General features: G+C 60.4%; 2 protein-coding genes across 8 annotated transcripts; one reads left to right on the top strand and one right to left on the bottom strand.

Annotated features, from left to right (window-relative positions):
* Positions 1-962: 962 nt before the first annotated feature.
* Positions 963-12,434, bottom strand: RGS11 (regulator of G protein signaling 11). 7 transcript variants are annotated; one of them, XM_074323176.1, is made up of 18 exons: positions 12,324-12,340; positions 10,767-11,417; positions 10,300-10,396; positions 10,164-10,214; positions 9,880-9,986; positions 9,109-9,160; positions 8,928-8,986; positions 8,620-8,696; positions 8,370-8,451; positions 7,096-7,164; positions 6,109-6,132; positions 5,967-6,028; positions 5,737-5,850; positions 5,530-5,645; positions 5,308-5,395; positions 5,080-5,218; positions 2,072-2,154; positions 963-1,982 (listed from the first exon to the last, which is right to left on the bottom strand). In XM_074323176.1, exons 2-18 carry the CDS (start codon positions 11,205-11,207, stop codon positions 1,859-1,861), a joined length of 1,785 nt encoding a protein of 594 aa, XP_074179277.1. In that variant the 5' UTR covers positions 11,208-11,417; positions 12,324-12,340; the 3' UTR covers positions 963-1,858. The 7 variants fall into 7 exon arrangements, with proteins under 7 accessions (XP_074179277.1, XP_074179278.1, XP_074179276.1 ...); XM_074323177.1 differs by lacking the exon at positions 8,928-8,986 and having other exon boundaries at positions 5,967-6,042; positions 12,324-12,425; XM_074323175.1 differs by lacking the exon at positions 8,928-8,986 and having other exon boundaries at positions 5,737-6,028; positions 12,324-12,429.
* ARHGDIG (Rho GDP dissociation inhibitor gamma) lies at positions 11,558-14,812 on the top strand. Its single transcript, XM_019756176.2, has 6 exons — positions 11,558-12,478; positions 13,550-13,729; positions 13,805-13,888; positions 14,077-14,153; positions 14,237-14,300; positions 14,391-14,812. The coding sequence occupies exons 1-6, from the start codon at positions 11,944-11,946 to the stop codon at positions 14,588-14,590; spliced, it is 1,140 nt and encodes a 379-aa protein (XP_019611735.2). The 5' UTR covers positions 11,558-11,943; the 3' UTR covers positions 14,591-14,812.
* The last annotated feature ends 135 nt before the right edge of the window (positions 14,813-14,947 follow it).

The following is a 14,947-nucleotide window of genomic DNA, read 5'->3' as shown; positions in this document are numbered from 1 at the left end:
GGAATTGTGGGTGAGCTGTGGCAGCTGCCCAGGCAGGCGGGGCTTCAGTGAGAAGCAGCTTTGGGTACCAAAGGGATGAGCAGGATAGTTTTAGAAAATCCTGTAGGAATTTCCTGTGGACATTTAGATATGAAAAGCCTGTTCTCTAGCCACACAGCCAGGGTCAGGTCTGTTTCTTGAGTAGGAGGGGCAAGGAGGGGTACAGAGGGAAGACCAGGGGGCTAAGGTTGGCAGGATGGGTGTCCTTGTGCCAAGAGCCAGTCCCTTGTTCCTGAAAAGCTACCCAGCCTACATGGCCTTGGGCATAACAGGTGTGCAAGTGAAAATCACCTGGGGGTTCAACGGGTGCCCGCGGCCCCCCAGGGTCCAGGTTGGGGTCCACAGTACCACAGAGGAGCCAGCTCTGGGGAGGGGCCACCCTGCAGGTCCCAGGACAGTGAGCAGGGGGCGGAGCCCAGGGGCTTCCCCACTGGTGGGCCTCCGGATCCCGGGACTTGTAAGCAAAGCAGTCGCTCATGGGAGTCCACGCATGCTCCTTGGAACTCCGAGGCTCGAGGGCGTAACTGGCCCAGGAGACGGGTCCAGCACCAGGAACCTCCCACCACGGGCCCCCTGGACTCAGTTTCTCCACTCGCCCTGGAACACTGAGGCATCCTTATCCTGTCAGAGCACAGACAGCGTTCCCAGCTGTCTCCCCAAAGACCAGCCCCCCCAGTCTGCAGCCTGAGTCTAGCCTGAGGCTGGTCCCTCCTCTGCTGTGGACGCCCACACACAGGACTCTCCATGACCCCTCTGACACGCGAACTCCCCCCACTGTTTTACCACCTCTTTCACCACGGCATGCCTCACACACACCACACACGTGCACACACCACATACAACATACCTGTGCACGTAAGCCACATGCATGCACACGTGCAGAGACCCACCACGCTTTGGGTCACATCACGATGGGCTCAGAGTGAGGGCCGACAATCTGACAGTCTTTTTATTTCTGTGCCAGGAGGAGGCAGGAGTGGGCAAGAGCAAGCTAGCCTTGTGGGGTGGGGGTGGGGGTGGGGGTGGGGGGCGTTGCCCCAGCTGATCCAGTCAGAGCTGTGCTCCCTTCACCCTGAGTATGGGGGAGAGTGGGGCTTCCACTGGTGTCCCTGCTCGTCCCAAAGGCTCCACCCACCCACCCAGGCAGGGCTATGAACCAGGATGGGTTGTGAGAAGGGTGGTGACTACAGCTCTAGCAGAGAAGCCACAGCCTCAGGACCAGATGGAGGTACATCTTCAGGACAAGGTCTGGGACACATGCAGTGACAGTGAAAGTCAGGGTGGCACCTGTGTGAACGGCTCTGGACTCGGTGGAAGGCTGAGCGCGGCCCCAGCAAACTTCAGGAAACTCGGTGGGGTCCTCGTCAGGGTCGTACTGGGCAAAGTGCAGTGGGTAAATTGGCCCTGAAGCCTGCATTTCCTCACGGGCGACAAGTGCCACCTGCCGGACACCACCTGTCTGTGCATCCTGCTCCCAGGTACTTGCAAGCCGATTTCATGGTTCTGGAGATGGGAGTGGGCCCCCAATGCCAAACTGAAGACCACAGGTTGCCAGGAGCGTGGCCTTGGTCTGGTTTGCCCCTCCCGTCCCACATTTCTCCAGGTGACCCACGCTCAGCCAATGACACTTCCTCCCTGGGAAACAGCCCCTGGACCTGTCCTTGCTGGAAAGCCTGAGAGAGACACGTGTGCCCCACAGGAAGGCAAAACCCTCTGTGCACGAGGGGACGCCCATGCTGGGGGTTCAGCCGCTGCCAGGCCCCCCGGGTGAGAGGCAGGCGGCGAGGATGTCCACCTCCTCCTCCAGGCTCAGGCCCACCTAGGCCTCCCCAGGAGCACCCCCAGGGCCCCCAGGAGCAGCCGCACGTTCCCCAGAGGCTGAGGCAGGAAGGAGAGCAGGGCTGGGGCTCGAACGCCGCGGCTTCCACATGAACGGGAACACCCTGTGGGCGAGAAGGGGCTGAGTGCAGGGCGGCCTCGAGTGTCCGGCCTGCCTCACAGCTCCCGGGTGCAGGGCATCACCTAGGCTCACCGTCTCTTCGTCTCCAGGGGGATCACGGCTTCTGCCAGCGAGGCTTTGTACATATCTGACTTCAGGAACCTTGGATAGGAGTCCTGAAAGAGATGGCGGTCAGCCCTCACCCCCCCTGTGCTCTCTGCTTCCCTGGCACGGCTGGGGCCTCCTCCTCTGACCCCCCGAGACACCAGTGGATGGTGCTGGATGCAGCCATCTGAGACCTGCCCTGACCAAGTCAGCTGACTCAGGAGACCTGGGCTCTGATCCAGTTGGGCCATTTCACAGCCAAAGATGAGCAAGAACCCAATCCCTCGCCCGGAGAAGTGAACCATGGCACCTCCAACGGGGGGGATACCCAGCTACCATCTACCCCGCAGAGTGAGAATAAGGTCACGGAGCTGAATAAAACACAAGGTGGAGAAAAGCTGTACAGTCGTCAGTCAAGAGGGGGAGGAGTCTATGAATCTAATGACGTCTATTTTGAAAAGATACATGAATATAAATAGTAAATTGTTTATTGGGAAGAAGGGAAGAAGGTAGAGGGGCAGGACCAGAAGCTAGGTTTAGTTGAATATACCTGCTTTGTAGGTTGGATTTTGAAACTGTGTAGATATTTCACGTCATCATAAAATAAAATATTAAGTAAGGAGTCCCCAAACATTGAAAGTAAAATGGAACCAGTGGAGCTGGACATCCAGGGGCTGACACCACCCTAACCACACATAATGACAGAAGGGTTCAAGGGGGACTGTCCAAGTAGGAGACATACAAGGGACCAAAAAGGGGGGAAAAAGCAAACCATCTTCAGTGATTGTTTTCTCCATGGTGCTATTGGGTTGTTCAGTCTATGGAGTTGTGAGAAAAGTAAACGAGGATGTATGCTAGTATTGTTGAAAACCAAGATTTTCAGTGGGGGTGAGAAAAGGGAGACATATATGGTCCAAGAAGTAAGAAAAGTCTAATCCTGAACCTGAATTAGAAATATCAGTATGAACACGTACATTTCCTAGTTCTGTTCAGTGACAGGCCTGGAAATGATGACCCCCAAAACAGAGGCATGAAGACGTCTGGTGTGCAGATCAAGGTTTTTAAACACCACCCTTGAAGAAGGGCCAGCTGCCCGTGGAAATGGCTGACTCGAGGTCTGGGGCAGGAATGATCCTGGGACAAGCCATCACACCAGAAATCAAGAAAGCCACCATAGACTTTGGGACACCTCAGATGACTCAGGAGCCAGCCAACCGGAGATGGACTGACATAGATGAAAGCCCGTAAAAATCTGGTGAAAATGTGAATTTATGATGGTATTCAACACATCAAAACCTCACTGACCTTCCTTGGCAGATGCTACGGGTCCAACTCGTTATTTTGAAAAGCGGTAATTAAAAGAAGGAATCAAGCGTTGATTCCGTCTTTCCTATATGATCGGTACCACTGGGCCAGCAAAAACCGGGCAGAGAGAGGCTTCCAGCAGTAATGGGGTCAGAACATCGCTGATGAAACCATGGGTCTGGGCAATGGCTGTCAGTGGCTGCTTGAGTCACACAAATGGAGGTGAGCAGACCTCATGTACCTCCTGACGGAAGAACACAGCAAACTGAAGAAAATGTCCTTGACAAAACTGAACAAATAACAACATTCAAGATGACGCTGATGAAGCCTTAAACATAACTACTGATTTATAGCAACGGGATAGAGAAACACGTCCCAATGCCACAAGGACTCAGCAAAACCCAGACTGTGGGTAACTCTACAGGACAACAGACCCAGTTCCTTCAGAACAAAACTCAAAAGAAGAAAAGATATGGAGAGGCTTAAGAGACATTAACCAATGTTAACGTATGGAACTTGTTTGGATCCAAAGTCAAGCAAACTGAAAAAAAAAAAAAATTAGAAAGACAAATACTTATAGGTCGTGGTATACAGAACAGAAGCCACCCAGAGACATCTGCACCCTAACCCCTGGATCCTGTGAATATGTCCCCTTATGTGGCAGAGGCACTTTGCAGGTGTGATTAAGTTGCTGTTGAGATGGGGATATTGCCTGGATTACCCAGTGGGCTCGGTGTCATCATGGGCGTCCTTAAAAGTGACAGGGAGGCAGAAGGATCAGAGAGAGACAGAGATTTAAAGATGATACACCGCTGCTACACCTGAAACTAATATAATAGTGTACGGCAACTATAATCGAAAAATACATTTTTAAAAATTTAAAGAAAAAGTGCTACACTGCTGCCTCTGAAGATGGAGGACGTGCCATGAGCTGAGGACGCAGGTGCCTTCCAGAAAGGGAGGCCAGGGAACAGACTCTCCCCCGGAGCCTCCAGAAAGAACCATGTTGTCACGCGGGGTCTCAGCTCCCGCTCCCCACATAAGAACGCAGGATATGGTGAGGCCAAAAAGGAACACCCATGGAGCCATAGATAGGGGAGTCAGACCACTGTAGTCTCGCTGGCAGCTGGGTTGGAGACACAGGAAGCAGGAGCCACACGATCCCATAGTCTGCCATCTGCTTCTCTCCCAACCAACCTCACTTGCTAACTACAATCCGCGCTTGCTAGCTCAGCCACAGCAGTTATATCAGTGGCCAATGGCTAACCGGTAACAGCTGATGGCCAACTAGTCACAGCTGATGACCATCTACTACCCGAGCCAGCACCTTTCCACGTGAGGCCGAGAGCCTGGAACCTGCTCTCTGGGACTCTGTCCCCAAACATGTGATACCCAGGTCAGGCTCTGGCCTCCAGAAGTATAAGAGAATATGTTGCTTTAAGCCACCAAGTTTGTGGCGTTTTTGACAGCAGCAACGGGAAACTAACCCAGAGGCCTAGAGGGCAGGCGTGGAATCAGACAGGCTAGGTGAGGACACTGAATAAACACTGTGTGTTGCGGGTGTGCTGCTGGCGTCTGCAGCCATGTTGAAAGGGAGGGGGTGGTCCACACCCTTTGGCGGGATTTCCTGAAATCTCTACAGACAGGAAGTCTGGAGATGCTGTAACGTCACGGGGAGAAGGAAGGCCCACCTTCTTCATCAGCATATAGATGTGCAGCTGGGCAGCATCCAGCACGTAGCGGTGGGGCCGGCGCAGACCCTCCAGGGTCCGCTCCATCGTCTGACTGTCAATGTTGACCCAGCGGGCAGCGCCAGGGGCCAGGAACTGCCTGTGCGAGGGGGCAGGGGGACTGCTCCCCATGGGTCCGGGCCCCACACACCTGCCCTCCAGCCCACCAGGCCCACCCCTGCCACTCACTGGTACACGGCGTCCACCAGGGCGGGGACCTGAGCCTGCCCTCCGTGGCGCAGCTCCTCGCATGCCTCCCAGAAGCTCAGGTTCTCGGCTGGGGGCCCAGGTACCAGCTCAGGCCCACCCTGAGCTGTGGCTAGGGCTGGTTGAAACCTGGAAGGGGGGTTCCCCAGGCAACAGCCTCCCTCACTGGGGCCTCGAACTGGGGCGCGGGGGAGAGCATCTCACCACTGAACTCTTTCCTGAGAAAGTCCATGAAATGGGCCCGTCCCACGGGGTCTTCTAAGAGCTCCTGGAAGCTGAAGGCCCAGCGCTCCACACGGAGCTGTGTGGGCTCAGCCACACTAGGGGAGGGGTGGGTGTGTCAGAAGCAGAGGAGTGTGGGGGTGGGTGGGGGGACCCACCTGCAGATCCTCTTTCCCACCCTTGGCTCACCGGGGTGCATTCATGACCCAGTAGGTGTCATCGTCTGTGATCCAAGGGTTGCTGGGCAGGCACCCCGACATGATGGGGTCATGTGGCCTGTGCTGGTTGCTGAACTTCAGGTACCTGGGGGTGAGGATGGTGCCGGGGGCCAGTGCAGAGAGGGGCTTGGGATGGAGGGTACAGGAGGAAGGGTCGGGGCTCTGGGCTTGGGGTCTCCAGCCACCCCCCATCCCACTCACGCCTCGAGGCTGACAGAGGACTTCACCCGCGTCCTGCCCATGGCCCTCCTGCAGCACTCGATCTGCGACATGGGTCCTGTGAAGTGGGGCCGGGGCTGGGGTTCGGCCAGCCCACCCCCCCACACAGCCCCCCAGGACCTACCTCCCGCTTGTAGAAATCTGCATTCTTGGTCTAGAAGGGGCGGGGAAGGCTACGTTAGAAGGCAGGCCCCCACAGGGGAATGACATCCCACCTTCAGCATGGCCCACGCCCCTGCCCCACCCCTTGGAGCCCCCTCCTCTAATGGCAGAGTCTGACTTTCCAGGAAGCTTTTGGAGGCCAACAGTTCAGACTGCTAACTGTGCTCCAGATTTACTGCATCGTGTTCAGAACTCAGAACCTGCCTGCCACCTCGTCGTGGGCCAGGTGGAGGAGCGTGGCCATGGGACAGGCTGCCCCCCTCGCCCCCCGCACTCCACAACCAACACCGATACCGCTGGAGGGGAGGCAGGCAGCACCCTCAACCAACTTTGTCTCAGCTCCTCTTGGACCGACTTTATAATGGGGAAATCACAAACCTATGACCATGAGCTCGTGAGTATGAAGTTAGGAAGTTCTATCAGTCAGGTACTAGATGTATCTGTTCTCTGTTTTGGATTTCATGGGATTTGAACAGAGGCTCTGCTGCTACAAAGTTTGGCCATGTCTGTCCCGGTGCAATTCCCTCTGGTTCCTGAGGCCACCAGAGGCCTTGGAGGGAGAAGAGCCCCCCAACCCTCCCCAGGGTACATTGTCCAACCTGGGAGAAGAGCCCCGCAACCCCCCCCCCCCCAGGGTACACTGAACTTACTTGCATCCAGGGCAGCAGGTGGGAGGTGAGAGAGGGCGAGAGTTAGCAAGGGGGCTGGGAATGAGGAGCTAGGGCAGGGAGAGTGTGAAACCAGGAATGGGGAAGGGGACTTAAAGCAGCTGCATCAAATGCCATTTGAATGGACAGCTGGATGCATGGACGGATGGGAAGCTCCCAAGTAGCCCCTCGTGGTGGGGTGGGGTGGGGTGGGGAGGTGTGTGTGCGGGCAGGTTGGTGGCAGGGTGGCCAGGGCATGTGTGCAGGAGTGGGGAGGGCATGCATGCATGCAGGGCCCTCACCATCAGCCCTCGCCTGGCAGTGCAGGAGCCCCGCTCTGGACCCTGCTCCAGCACATTGGGGACTCCAGGCTGCAGAGGGAGATTAGATGCGGGGGGTCACAACTCAGGTGGGCTGCTCAGACCCCACCATAGGGCTATGCTCCTGCCCCCCGTTATCCCCCATATACTGAAGCTCTGCACCCACACATCACCCTTTCAGGGAGAAACTAACACAGAAGAACCCAGGAACCTGAGTTCTGAGCCCCTGAACCGCCAGTCTCCTCTCTGTCCAGACCCCGTGGTGACCTCCCTCCTACAGCCACTCCAGGTTCTCTCTCCGGCACCTCATCCAGCTCCTGGCTCCACTGAGCTGCAAATCCATGTGTCACCTCAGCCTGTCTTGCCGCTAAAATAAAATCCTTCACCATTCTCCCCAATCCTCCCCATTCTTCCTCTGCTCATCCAAGCTCAGCTCCACACCTGACTGCTCAAGCCAGAAACCGAACCACCCAATCGTCCCTGAGACATTCCCACTCCCCCGTACCTACCTGTCTCGCCACCCTGTCCTCAAACACACATGCTGGTCTGGCCCTCTCCCTCGCCTCTGCCCAGGTCGGAGCCCTCGTGTCCACTCACCCGGAGGCTCCAGCTGCCCTTCCTGGTCCCCTCCACACAGACCCCTCCCCCACATGGCTGGTCTGGCCCACCCTCAGCCCAGCACACAGCCTTGCGGCCATGCCTCCGACCCCATCTGGCCCTCAGATGGAAGACTGAGTCATTTTCCCGGAGACACCTCCCCCCACACACATTTGATGAGGTAAGCAGGCCCGTGGGTCCCTCTTGTCATGTTCCGTGGGTTTTTCCCACAGGCGCCTCCATTCAGAGTTTTCTGTGACTGCCTCAGCCCCACACAGTAGGGGGACCTCAAACCACCTGCCAGGACCGGGGTTCTGGGTAAGGTCTAACCCCAGGCCAGCACCCCCAGAAGCTGCAGCTAAGCCCACGTGCTGCCTCCCGGGGGTCTTGAGGACCCCCACTTGGCTTCTGCAGGCCTCTCCCTTAGACCCAGAGAGAAGCTGTTTGTCCCCCGTGCTCTGTGGGGGTGGGGCAGCCTCAGGCGTGGCCTCATGATCTCTAGATTCTGATGAGTCACAGAACTAGAACCTCCTGTCACCTGCCGAGACCCCAAAAGGCACATCCTTCCTGCAGCTCCTTATGTGCGTTTGAGGCACACGCACTAATTCCTGTCCAAGGAACTACCCCCCCCCACACACACACACACACGAGGGGCTTACCGGAGGCCTGTTCACCAGCCAGTATGTCCGCTCCTGGCACGCAATGACCAGCCTGTCCCCCTTCCTGCGCTGCTTGGCTGCCCTGGGGGGGAGGGTTGTTGGAGTCGGAGGACCCTGGGTGCCCACCATGGCACCTCCCACACCCACCCTCAGGCCAGGGCCTAGGCAGGCAGCCAAGCCTGGGCTGTGCTGTTTCTGGTGCCATGGCTGCCAGTGCCCGGCTCAGTGCCTGCCGGGCTTGGGGTCTCACCGCAGCTGTTCTCTGGCCTGCATCACTACCAGGTCCCACATGTGGTTGATCTTCCTGTGCAGCTGGCCATGATGTTCCTGGGGGTGGTGTTGAGGTCTCCAGTGGGTAACCCCCTCCCATGCCAAGCTCTGGGGTGGGGACCCCACCACCACTTCCCCACTGAGACCATGCTGGGTGTGGCCTGTTTCTGCATGTCTGCATTAGCGTGGGGCTTAGGCTGTGTGCTCTGGGGGGAAATGTGAGGCCCTGGGGACACGAGTGGGGCTTGGGTTCCTCCGACTGAACTCAGCCCGGGGTGGGGGGCCCACCTTCTCATGGTCGCCAAGGGCCCCATGCTTTCGGATGTTCTTCTTGGCCAAGTAGATGGCTGGAGGAACAGGGGAAAGGCTGCAGAGGAGCAAGCTCGGCCCCCTCCACCCGCTGTGGCATCACCCAGAGGCCACCAGTCCCAGGAGCTTGTCCCAAGCTAGCCCACCCCTCCTCACTCACCATAGTCGAGCTCAGCAGCTGGCCACAGGGTGCTCGTCCAGAAATAGGGTGTCTGGTGTCGTGCAAGGACAAGGGTGTCTGGAACCTCTTGGGCCCTCCCCACCCCAGGAGTTACTCCCACCCTCTCAGCTACCTCGGGAGGAGCCTGGCTGGGGGCAGGGGTGAGAGGGAGAGCTTGAGGATCTGCCTGTTAGCCTATGGCCCAGAGGCTCAGCTGACCACTGGCCATTCTCTCCACCTGGAAGTGACCTCCACTCACCCCTTGGGTCCCTGCGCAGGGACTGCTCCCTGATTCTGAGCTCTAGGAGCCCCGCTCCAGGGAGGGGTGGGGCGGCGGGGCCTGCCCAAGTCCCAATATAGTCACAGTCTGTGCTGGGAGGCAGGCAGGGCGTGGGTCCGTTGTGTCCGGGGAGGGCAGGAAGCAGGCTCCATCACGATTGAGGTGCGGGAATCCTGTCCTCAGGCCCCATCCCGCCTCCTTCTTTAGGGGTGGGGCCTGAGGACCCCGGAAGTTGGCGGAATCCTCCGCGGTACTACCCCGAAGGGAGGCTTTGCTGTGGCCCCACAGAAACTGAGGGCCCCTCCCCTTAACTTGATCCTTCTACCACAAGGAAGCATCCAGTCCAGGCCTTTTGTGGAAGGGGCGACAGACCACCAGGCCTGCGGTGACATCACACAGTTTGCTCCAACCCCAGCCCCGCCCCTTCCAGGAGTCCGCACTAACAGTGACGTTACGGGGAGGGTTCCCACCTGCTCCTAGTTGAGCCTCACCTGGAACCTGTAGAGCGTTTCATCCGGCCTGAGCACGAGGCTGCCAGGGTCCTGCAGCGGGTACAGGTAGCCATGACGTAGGAGGAGGGTCCCCAGGTGCAGGGCCTCTGAGGGGGTGCCAGGTGGTGAGTTCTCAGCTGGGGAGACCTGAACAGGGTCTCCGGGGACCAGCTCCCCGTCCCCAGCACACTTGGCTTGGTCCCAGAAGGCTCAGCCTAGGCCACCAGCACAGGGGCCCTGGGACAGGGTGGGGACCAGGACGGGCAGCGGGCTGACCCCCTTACCCTCCTCTGAGATGCAGTATTTGTGGATAAGCCACTCCATGATGTCGTTGCCTGCGTAGCACAGATTGGGTGGGGATGGCCGAGGCCAGGCTGGCACTCCCCCTACCCCTTCACCCCCTGGCCCCTCCAGCCTCACCAGTGACCGCGTGTGGAACGATTGTGATGAGCAGTCGCTGGCTCCGCATATTCACGCCCTGGTCGGGGTCCTGCATACTCACGACCATCCGCTCCATCTGGGCGAAGGAGGCCGTTAGGGACTGCCCCGGCCCGTCTCCCCCCACCCGAGATCCTGATTCCACGGACCTGGCCCGCATGCCCGGATCAGTGTGCGCAGAGATTAAACCGCACAGATGGTGGGATTTCAGGCCGCGCTCGCAGAGGGGGCGGGGCGAAGGCGAAGGGAGATCCCCCCACACACAGCGCCCGGGGTCCCCGCCGCCCCACCCCGCCCCACACAGTGCAGTCGCCCCCAGGCCCACGTCCACACTCACGTGCTCTCGAAAAGTCCACACTAGCGCGCACCCGCACCCACTCCTCTCCCGCCCCTCCCAGCCTCGAGGCCGGGAAATCCCGGGGGCGGCGGGACCCCCACCCCGCACCCACCTTGCTCAGGTGAGGCATTTGCTCACGAGAGCGCCCTCCGGGGGGCGCAGGGCCAGCGGCCATGGCTACCGGGCGAGGCTGGCGTGGCCGGGTTATTGGCGTCGGAGCCGTCCCGCCCCGCCCCGCGCCTGAGTTAACCCTCCCGGACCTGGAGTTGGTCCCAGGTCCCATTCGGAGTCTGGGAACGGGCCGGCACCCGAGGGGCCTCCTCGAAGAGCCTCCCCCCACGTCGGGAGAAACTAAGGGCCGTGCCCACGAAGACTTACCGGTGGGCCGCTTACCCATAGGAGGGGCCGGGGCAGATGCCTGCCCTGGGGCGGAGGGTTTCAAGAGGGGTCGTGTGAGGGAATAGGGGCTAGGCTGGAACAGGGTGGGGGGCTCAGAGAGAGGGTGAGGACTCAGGGAAAGGATGGGAGCCCAGGGAAGGGGAGGAGGCTCCATGAGGAGAGGGTCTCCAGGAGAGGGGACTTGTGGGGAAGGTGGGCTGGGGTGGGGGACAGTGGTTTAGGGTCTACTGTAAGCCCTGCCCCCCACACTCACCCCATGTGTGGTGCCCTCAGGCTGTGCCGGTACTAGGGGTGGAGGGGGTTGTGGAGTCAGGGAGAGGGGTCTGACTGCCCTGGGAGTGTGTCCCCACACTGTGGGAAGAGTCTAGAAAGAAGGCGGACTCAGGCTGGTGTTCCATCTCCTCCTCCACTCACACCTGGGCCTTTGAACCAGCTCACCCTTGTTCCCTGCCCTGGCTGACCCCCATCTTCCCACCCCGGGGTGTTCAGGCAGCAAGACCAGAAGCCCCCTCAGCACTCCACCACCCTGGTTCGGTTTGGATCAGTGTCATCGTCTCGCCAAGGACAAGGGCCTTCTGGATGTCTGGGTCCCCGAGCCTACAGAGACCCCACCTGACCCCCGCCGCTCACACAGCCTAGTCAATAAAAACACTGAGTAATGGCTGTGTGTGTCTGGGGACTGTACCGCGCCATGTGGGTGGGAACCTTCCCCCTCCCCCCGCACTGTGCTGGTGACTAAACCTCTGGGGTGCACACACACACAGACCCCCCCAACCCCCAAGGCAGGGGGTGGGGGTGTTCTAGGAATTCCCTCTGCCCAGACAGAAGCTCCTGAGTGGGGCGCAGGGGAAAGGTGGGGCCTCAGGTGCGGCCTGCACTGCCTGACGATAATGGTAACGAGAGCCCAGGGACACGAGGGGGACGCACCTGCTCCACTCGGTGCCCCCAGTCCCACCGGCCCCGCCCAGAGAGCTTCCCCGGAGAACCCCCCGGATTCCCACTGGCGCCGTTGGGGTGGGGCAGCCCTAATGGCCAGAGCGGGGTGCAGTCCGGTAGGCGGCTGGGACCCTGACCGCGGCCGTGTGCGTCCGTGTCCGCGGCGGCTGTGCAGGGTCCCCGTGCGCCCGCGGCGGGGACGACCGGGTGCAGGCGCTGTGCGGGCGACACGCGCGTCTCTGCGGGGCTGCGCGGGGTCCGCGGAGCGGCTGGGGGCGCGCGGCGCGGGCGCGGCGCTGGGCGCGGGGGGCGCTCCCGGCCGGGATGAGCTCACCGCAGTCGCGCCGGGGCTGAGCGCCGAGCCGGGCGGCGGCTCCTCGGCGGCTCCGCGGCGCTGCCGGGCCGCGCGGGCCACCATGCTGGGCCTGGACGCGTGCGAGTTGGGGGCGCAGCTGCTGGAACTGCTCCGGTTGGCGCTGTGCGCCCGAGGTGAGCCACCCGGGTTGAGGCCAGGGCGGCCACGTGGGCGGGGGGCTCCAGCGTGGCGGGGGCAGTTTTAGCCCGGGGCGGGGACCGGCCCCTTCCCCCGCGGAAACTTTGGGGGTGCGCGCGTGGGGACCTTGTGGCGCCGTCCCCCTGCAGGGCTCTGGCGGGGGTGGGGGGCTTCATCCACGCTAAATACTCAGGGAAAGAAGCCAGGAGTGGGCGGGTCTGTTTGTGAAGCCAGGGTGACAGAGGGACCCTCTCCCGTTGGGAACCTGCCCTAGAGATCCTCTCTCCGTTGGGTGGGGCTGGGGCTCCTTCAGCGTGTGTGGTGATTCCTGAGAAGACAGGGGCGCAGTGAGCAGGGACTCAGACAAACCCTGTCCCAAGACACTATGGGAAGGGCTTGGAGAGACCCTTACCCCAGCCCACCTTGGGGAGGGGCTCTAGGAGACTGGGGGGTGGCCCCCAAGCATAAGCTGTCGGTTTTGAGAGCCAAACCTCCCTCCCCAAGGGGCACTATGACAGGACCCCCCAGGACTGTGGGAAGGTGTTCAGAGACCCCAGTCCGGGAGCAGGTTGGTAGGGGCCAGAGGCATCCGAGAGCATTATGGGAAACAGGAAGAGTCCCCAGAGCACTGGGGGACCCATCAGACTGTGAGGGCAGAGCCTTTGCTTCAAAGGTGGCGGCCCCAGTCCTTGGGGCTGTCCCCCATTTGGGGTCTTCATTCCAGCCATCTTTGGCCTCAGGGTCAGGGAGGGGCCCTGGCTGGGCCAGGAGAAGGCAGCTGATGCCCTTAGAGATTTCACTTTGCTCTTGGGAGCCTTCTCCACACCCCCAAGGCCCCTCCTAAAGGGGGGCGCACCCCGCTCCCTGAGCCCCCATGTCCCTTTCCCTCTCTGAACGCACACCCCCTTCCCTAATCCCACAGCCTCTCCCTCCCCGTGCCCTTACTGGCTTCCTCTTGCTCCGTTGGACAGTGGGAGGTCCAGCTAACCAGATGGGGGGCTCCAGTTTGACAAGGGAACGCCAGGGTAAGCTGGCAGGCGTTGCTCACTCACCTCCTCAACTCACAGTCCTTCTGACGGACAAGGACGGGGGGCAGCTGCCTCCAGACGAGGTGCTGGATGAAGCTGTCCCAACGTACCGAGCCCCAGGGAGGAAGAGCCTCCTAGAGATCCAGCAGCTGGACCCGGATGATGAGAGCCTGGCCAAGTATAAGCGGGCGCTGCTAGGGCCCCTGCCTCTGGCTGTGGGTACGTACAGGCCCTGGGAGTGGAGGGGCGGGGCAGGATGCGGGTACCTCCTATGGACTTCCAGTTTCTCCTCAGACCCGAGCCTGCCCAACGTGCAGGTGACCAGGCTGACACTGATGTCTGAGCAGGCTCCAGGGCCCATGACCATGGACCTTACAGGTAAACCCCTCTGCAAACCACAGCCTGAGTTTTGTGGCTTGAGTCCTCTTAGACCCCTGTACCCAAACCCTAGTCCTTAGATCTGTCACCACGTAGACTGCACAGGTACCGCCGGCCCCGCCTTGGGGCTCCTGGCAGGGTCTCAACCATCACAGGAGTTGGTCCCTCAGCTGCAATTTCCCTCACAGGAGAGCTGGCCACGCTGAAAAACCAGGTGTTCGTTCTGAAGGAGGGTGTTGATTACAAAGTCAAGATTACCTTCAAGGTGAGGGCAGCTGTCCTGGGGGACGCCTGCCAGCCACAGGCTCAGCCTCCCAGAGAGACCCCTCAACACCCATTTTCCCTCAGGTCAATAAGGAGATTGTCAGTGGCCTCAAGTGTCTGCATCACACCTATCGCCAGGGTCTGCGAGGTGAGGGCCATGTGGAAGGGGCAGCTGGGGGGCTGCCGGGCGAGGGCCAGGGGGACAGAGGACGGCCCCTGACTCCCTCCCCTCCCCCAGTGGACAAGGCCGTGTACATGGTGGGCAGTTATGGCCCGAGCACCCAGGAGTACGAGTTCATAACTCCGGTGGAGGAGGCGCCGCGGGGCGCGCTGGTGAGGGGAGCCTACGTGGTCACCTCCTTCTTCACCGATGACGACAGGGAACACCACCTTTCCTGGGAGTGGGGCCTCCACATCTGCCAAGACTGGAAGAGCTGAGCGCTGCTCCCCCAAACACCCGTCCCGGGAACTGTCTTCCACGTGGGGTCCTTGTTTCCCCTGCCTCTGTCAGTTGCTGCACAGGGATTCCCGAGCCTCCTCCAGCCCCCTCAGTCGGTGACCAGACCCTCCATGCCCTTTGCCCTGTCTCGGGACACCCCCTCCCCAGGCCTGGTGCTGTGCCCTGAATAGTCCTATTAAAGGTTACCCTGTCTCAGTGCCCTCAGTGTTGCCTCTGTCTGCCTCCCCTCCCCCGGGGATGGGGGAGCCTTGGGGCCTTATCTTCCCTGTGACCAGGCCTGGGTGCCACGTGGCGGCAGCTGTTTGGCCCCCAGCCCCCTTATCTGCCCCCGCCCC

Source organism: Rhinolophus sinicus, linkage group LG18 (assembly GCF_036562045.2).
Source record: "Rhinolophus sinicus isolate RSC01 linkage group LG18, ASM3656204v1, whole genome shotgun sequence".
Taxonomy (NCBI): domain Eukaryota; kingdom Metazoa; phylum Chordata; class Mammalia; order Chiroptera; family Rhinolophidae; genus Rhinolophus; species Rhinolophus sinicus.
Note: the sequence above shows the minus strand (reverse complement) of the source record. Positions and strands in the feature narration are given on the sequence as shown.

Excerpts from the sequence above, each read along its gene's own strand:
- RGS11 (XM_074323175.1), bottom strand. The coding sequence starts at position 11,207 with ATGGAGCCTCCTCCCCTTCCCTGGGCTCCCATCCTTTCCCTGAGTCCT. Across the intron at positions 8,697-9,108 it reads AGCTGCTGAGCTCGACTATG|GAACATCATGGCCAGCTGCA; the intron begins GTGAGTGAGGAG and ends CACCACCCCCAG. Across the intron at positions 5,219-5,307 it reads CTGGTGGACGCCGTGTACCA|GCAGTTCCTGGCCCCTGGCG; the intron begins GTGAGTGGCAGG and ends CCCCTCGCACAG.
- ARHGDIG (XM_019756176.2), top strand. The coding sequence starts at position 11,944 with ATGGTAACGAGAGCCCAGGGACACGAGGGGGACGCACCTGCTCCACTC. Across the intron at positions 12,479-13,549 it reads GTTGGCGCTGTGCGCCCGAG|TCCTTCTGACGGACAAGGAC; the intron begins GTGAGCCACCCG and ends CTCAACTCACAG. Across the intron at positions 14,301-14,390 it reads CTATCGCCAGGGTCTGCGAG|TGGACAAGGCCGTGTACATG; the intron begins GTGAGGGCCATG and ends CCCCTCCCCCAG.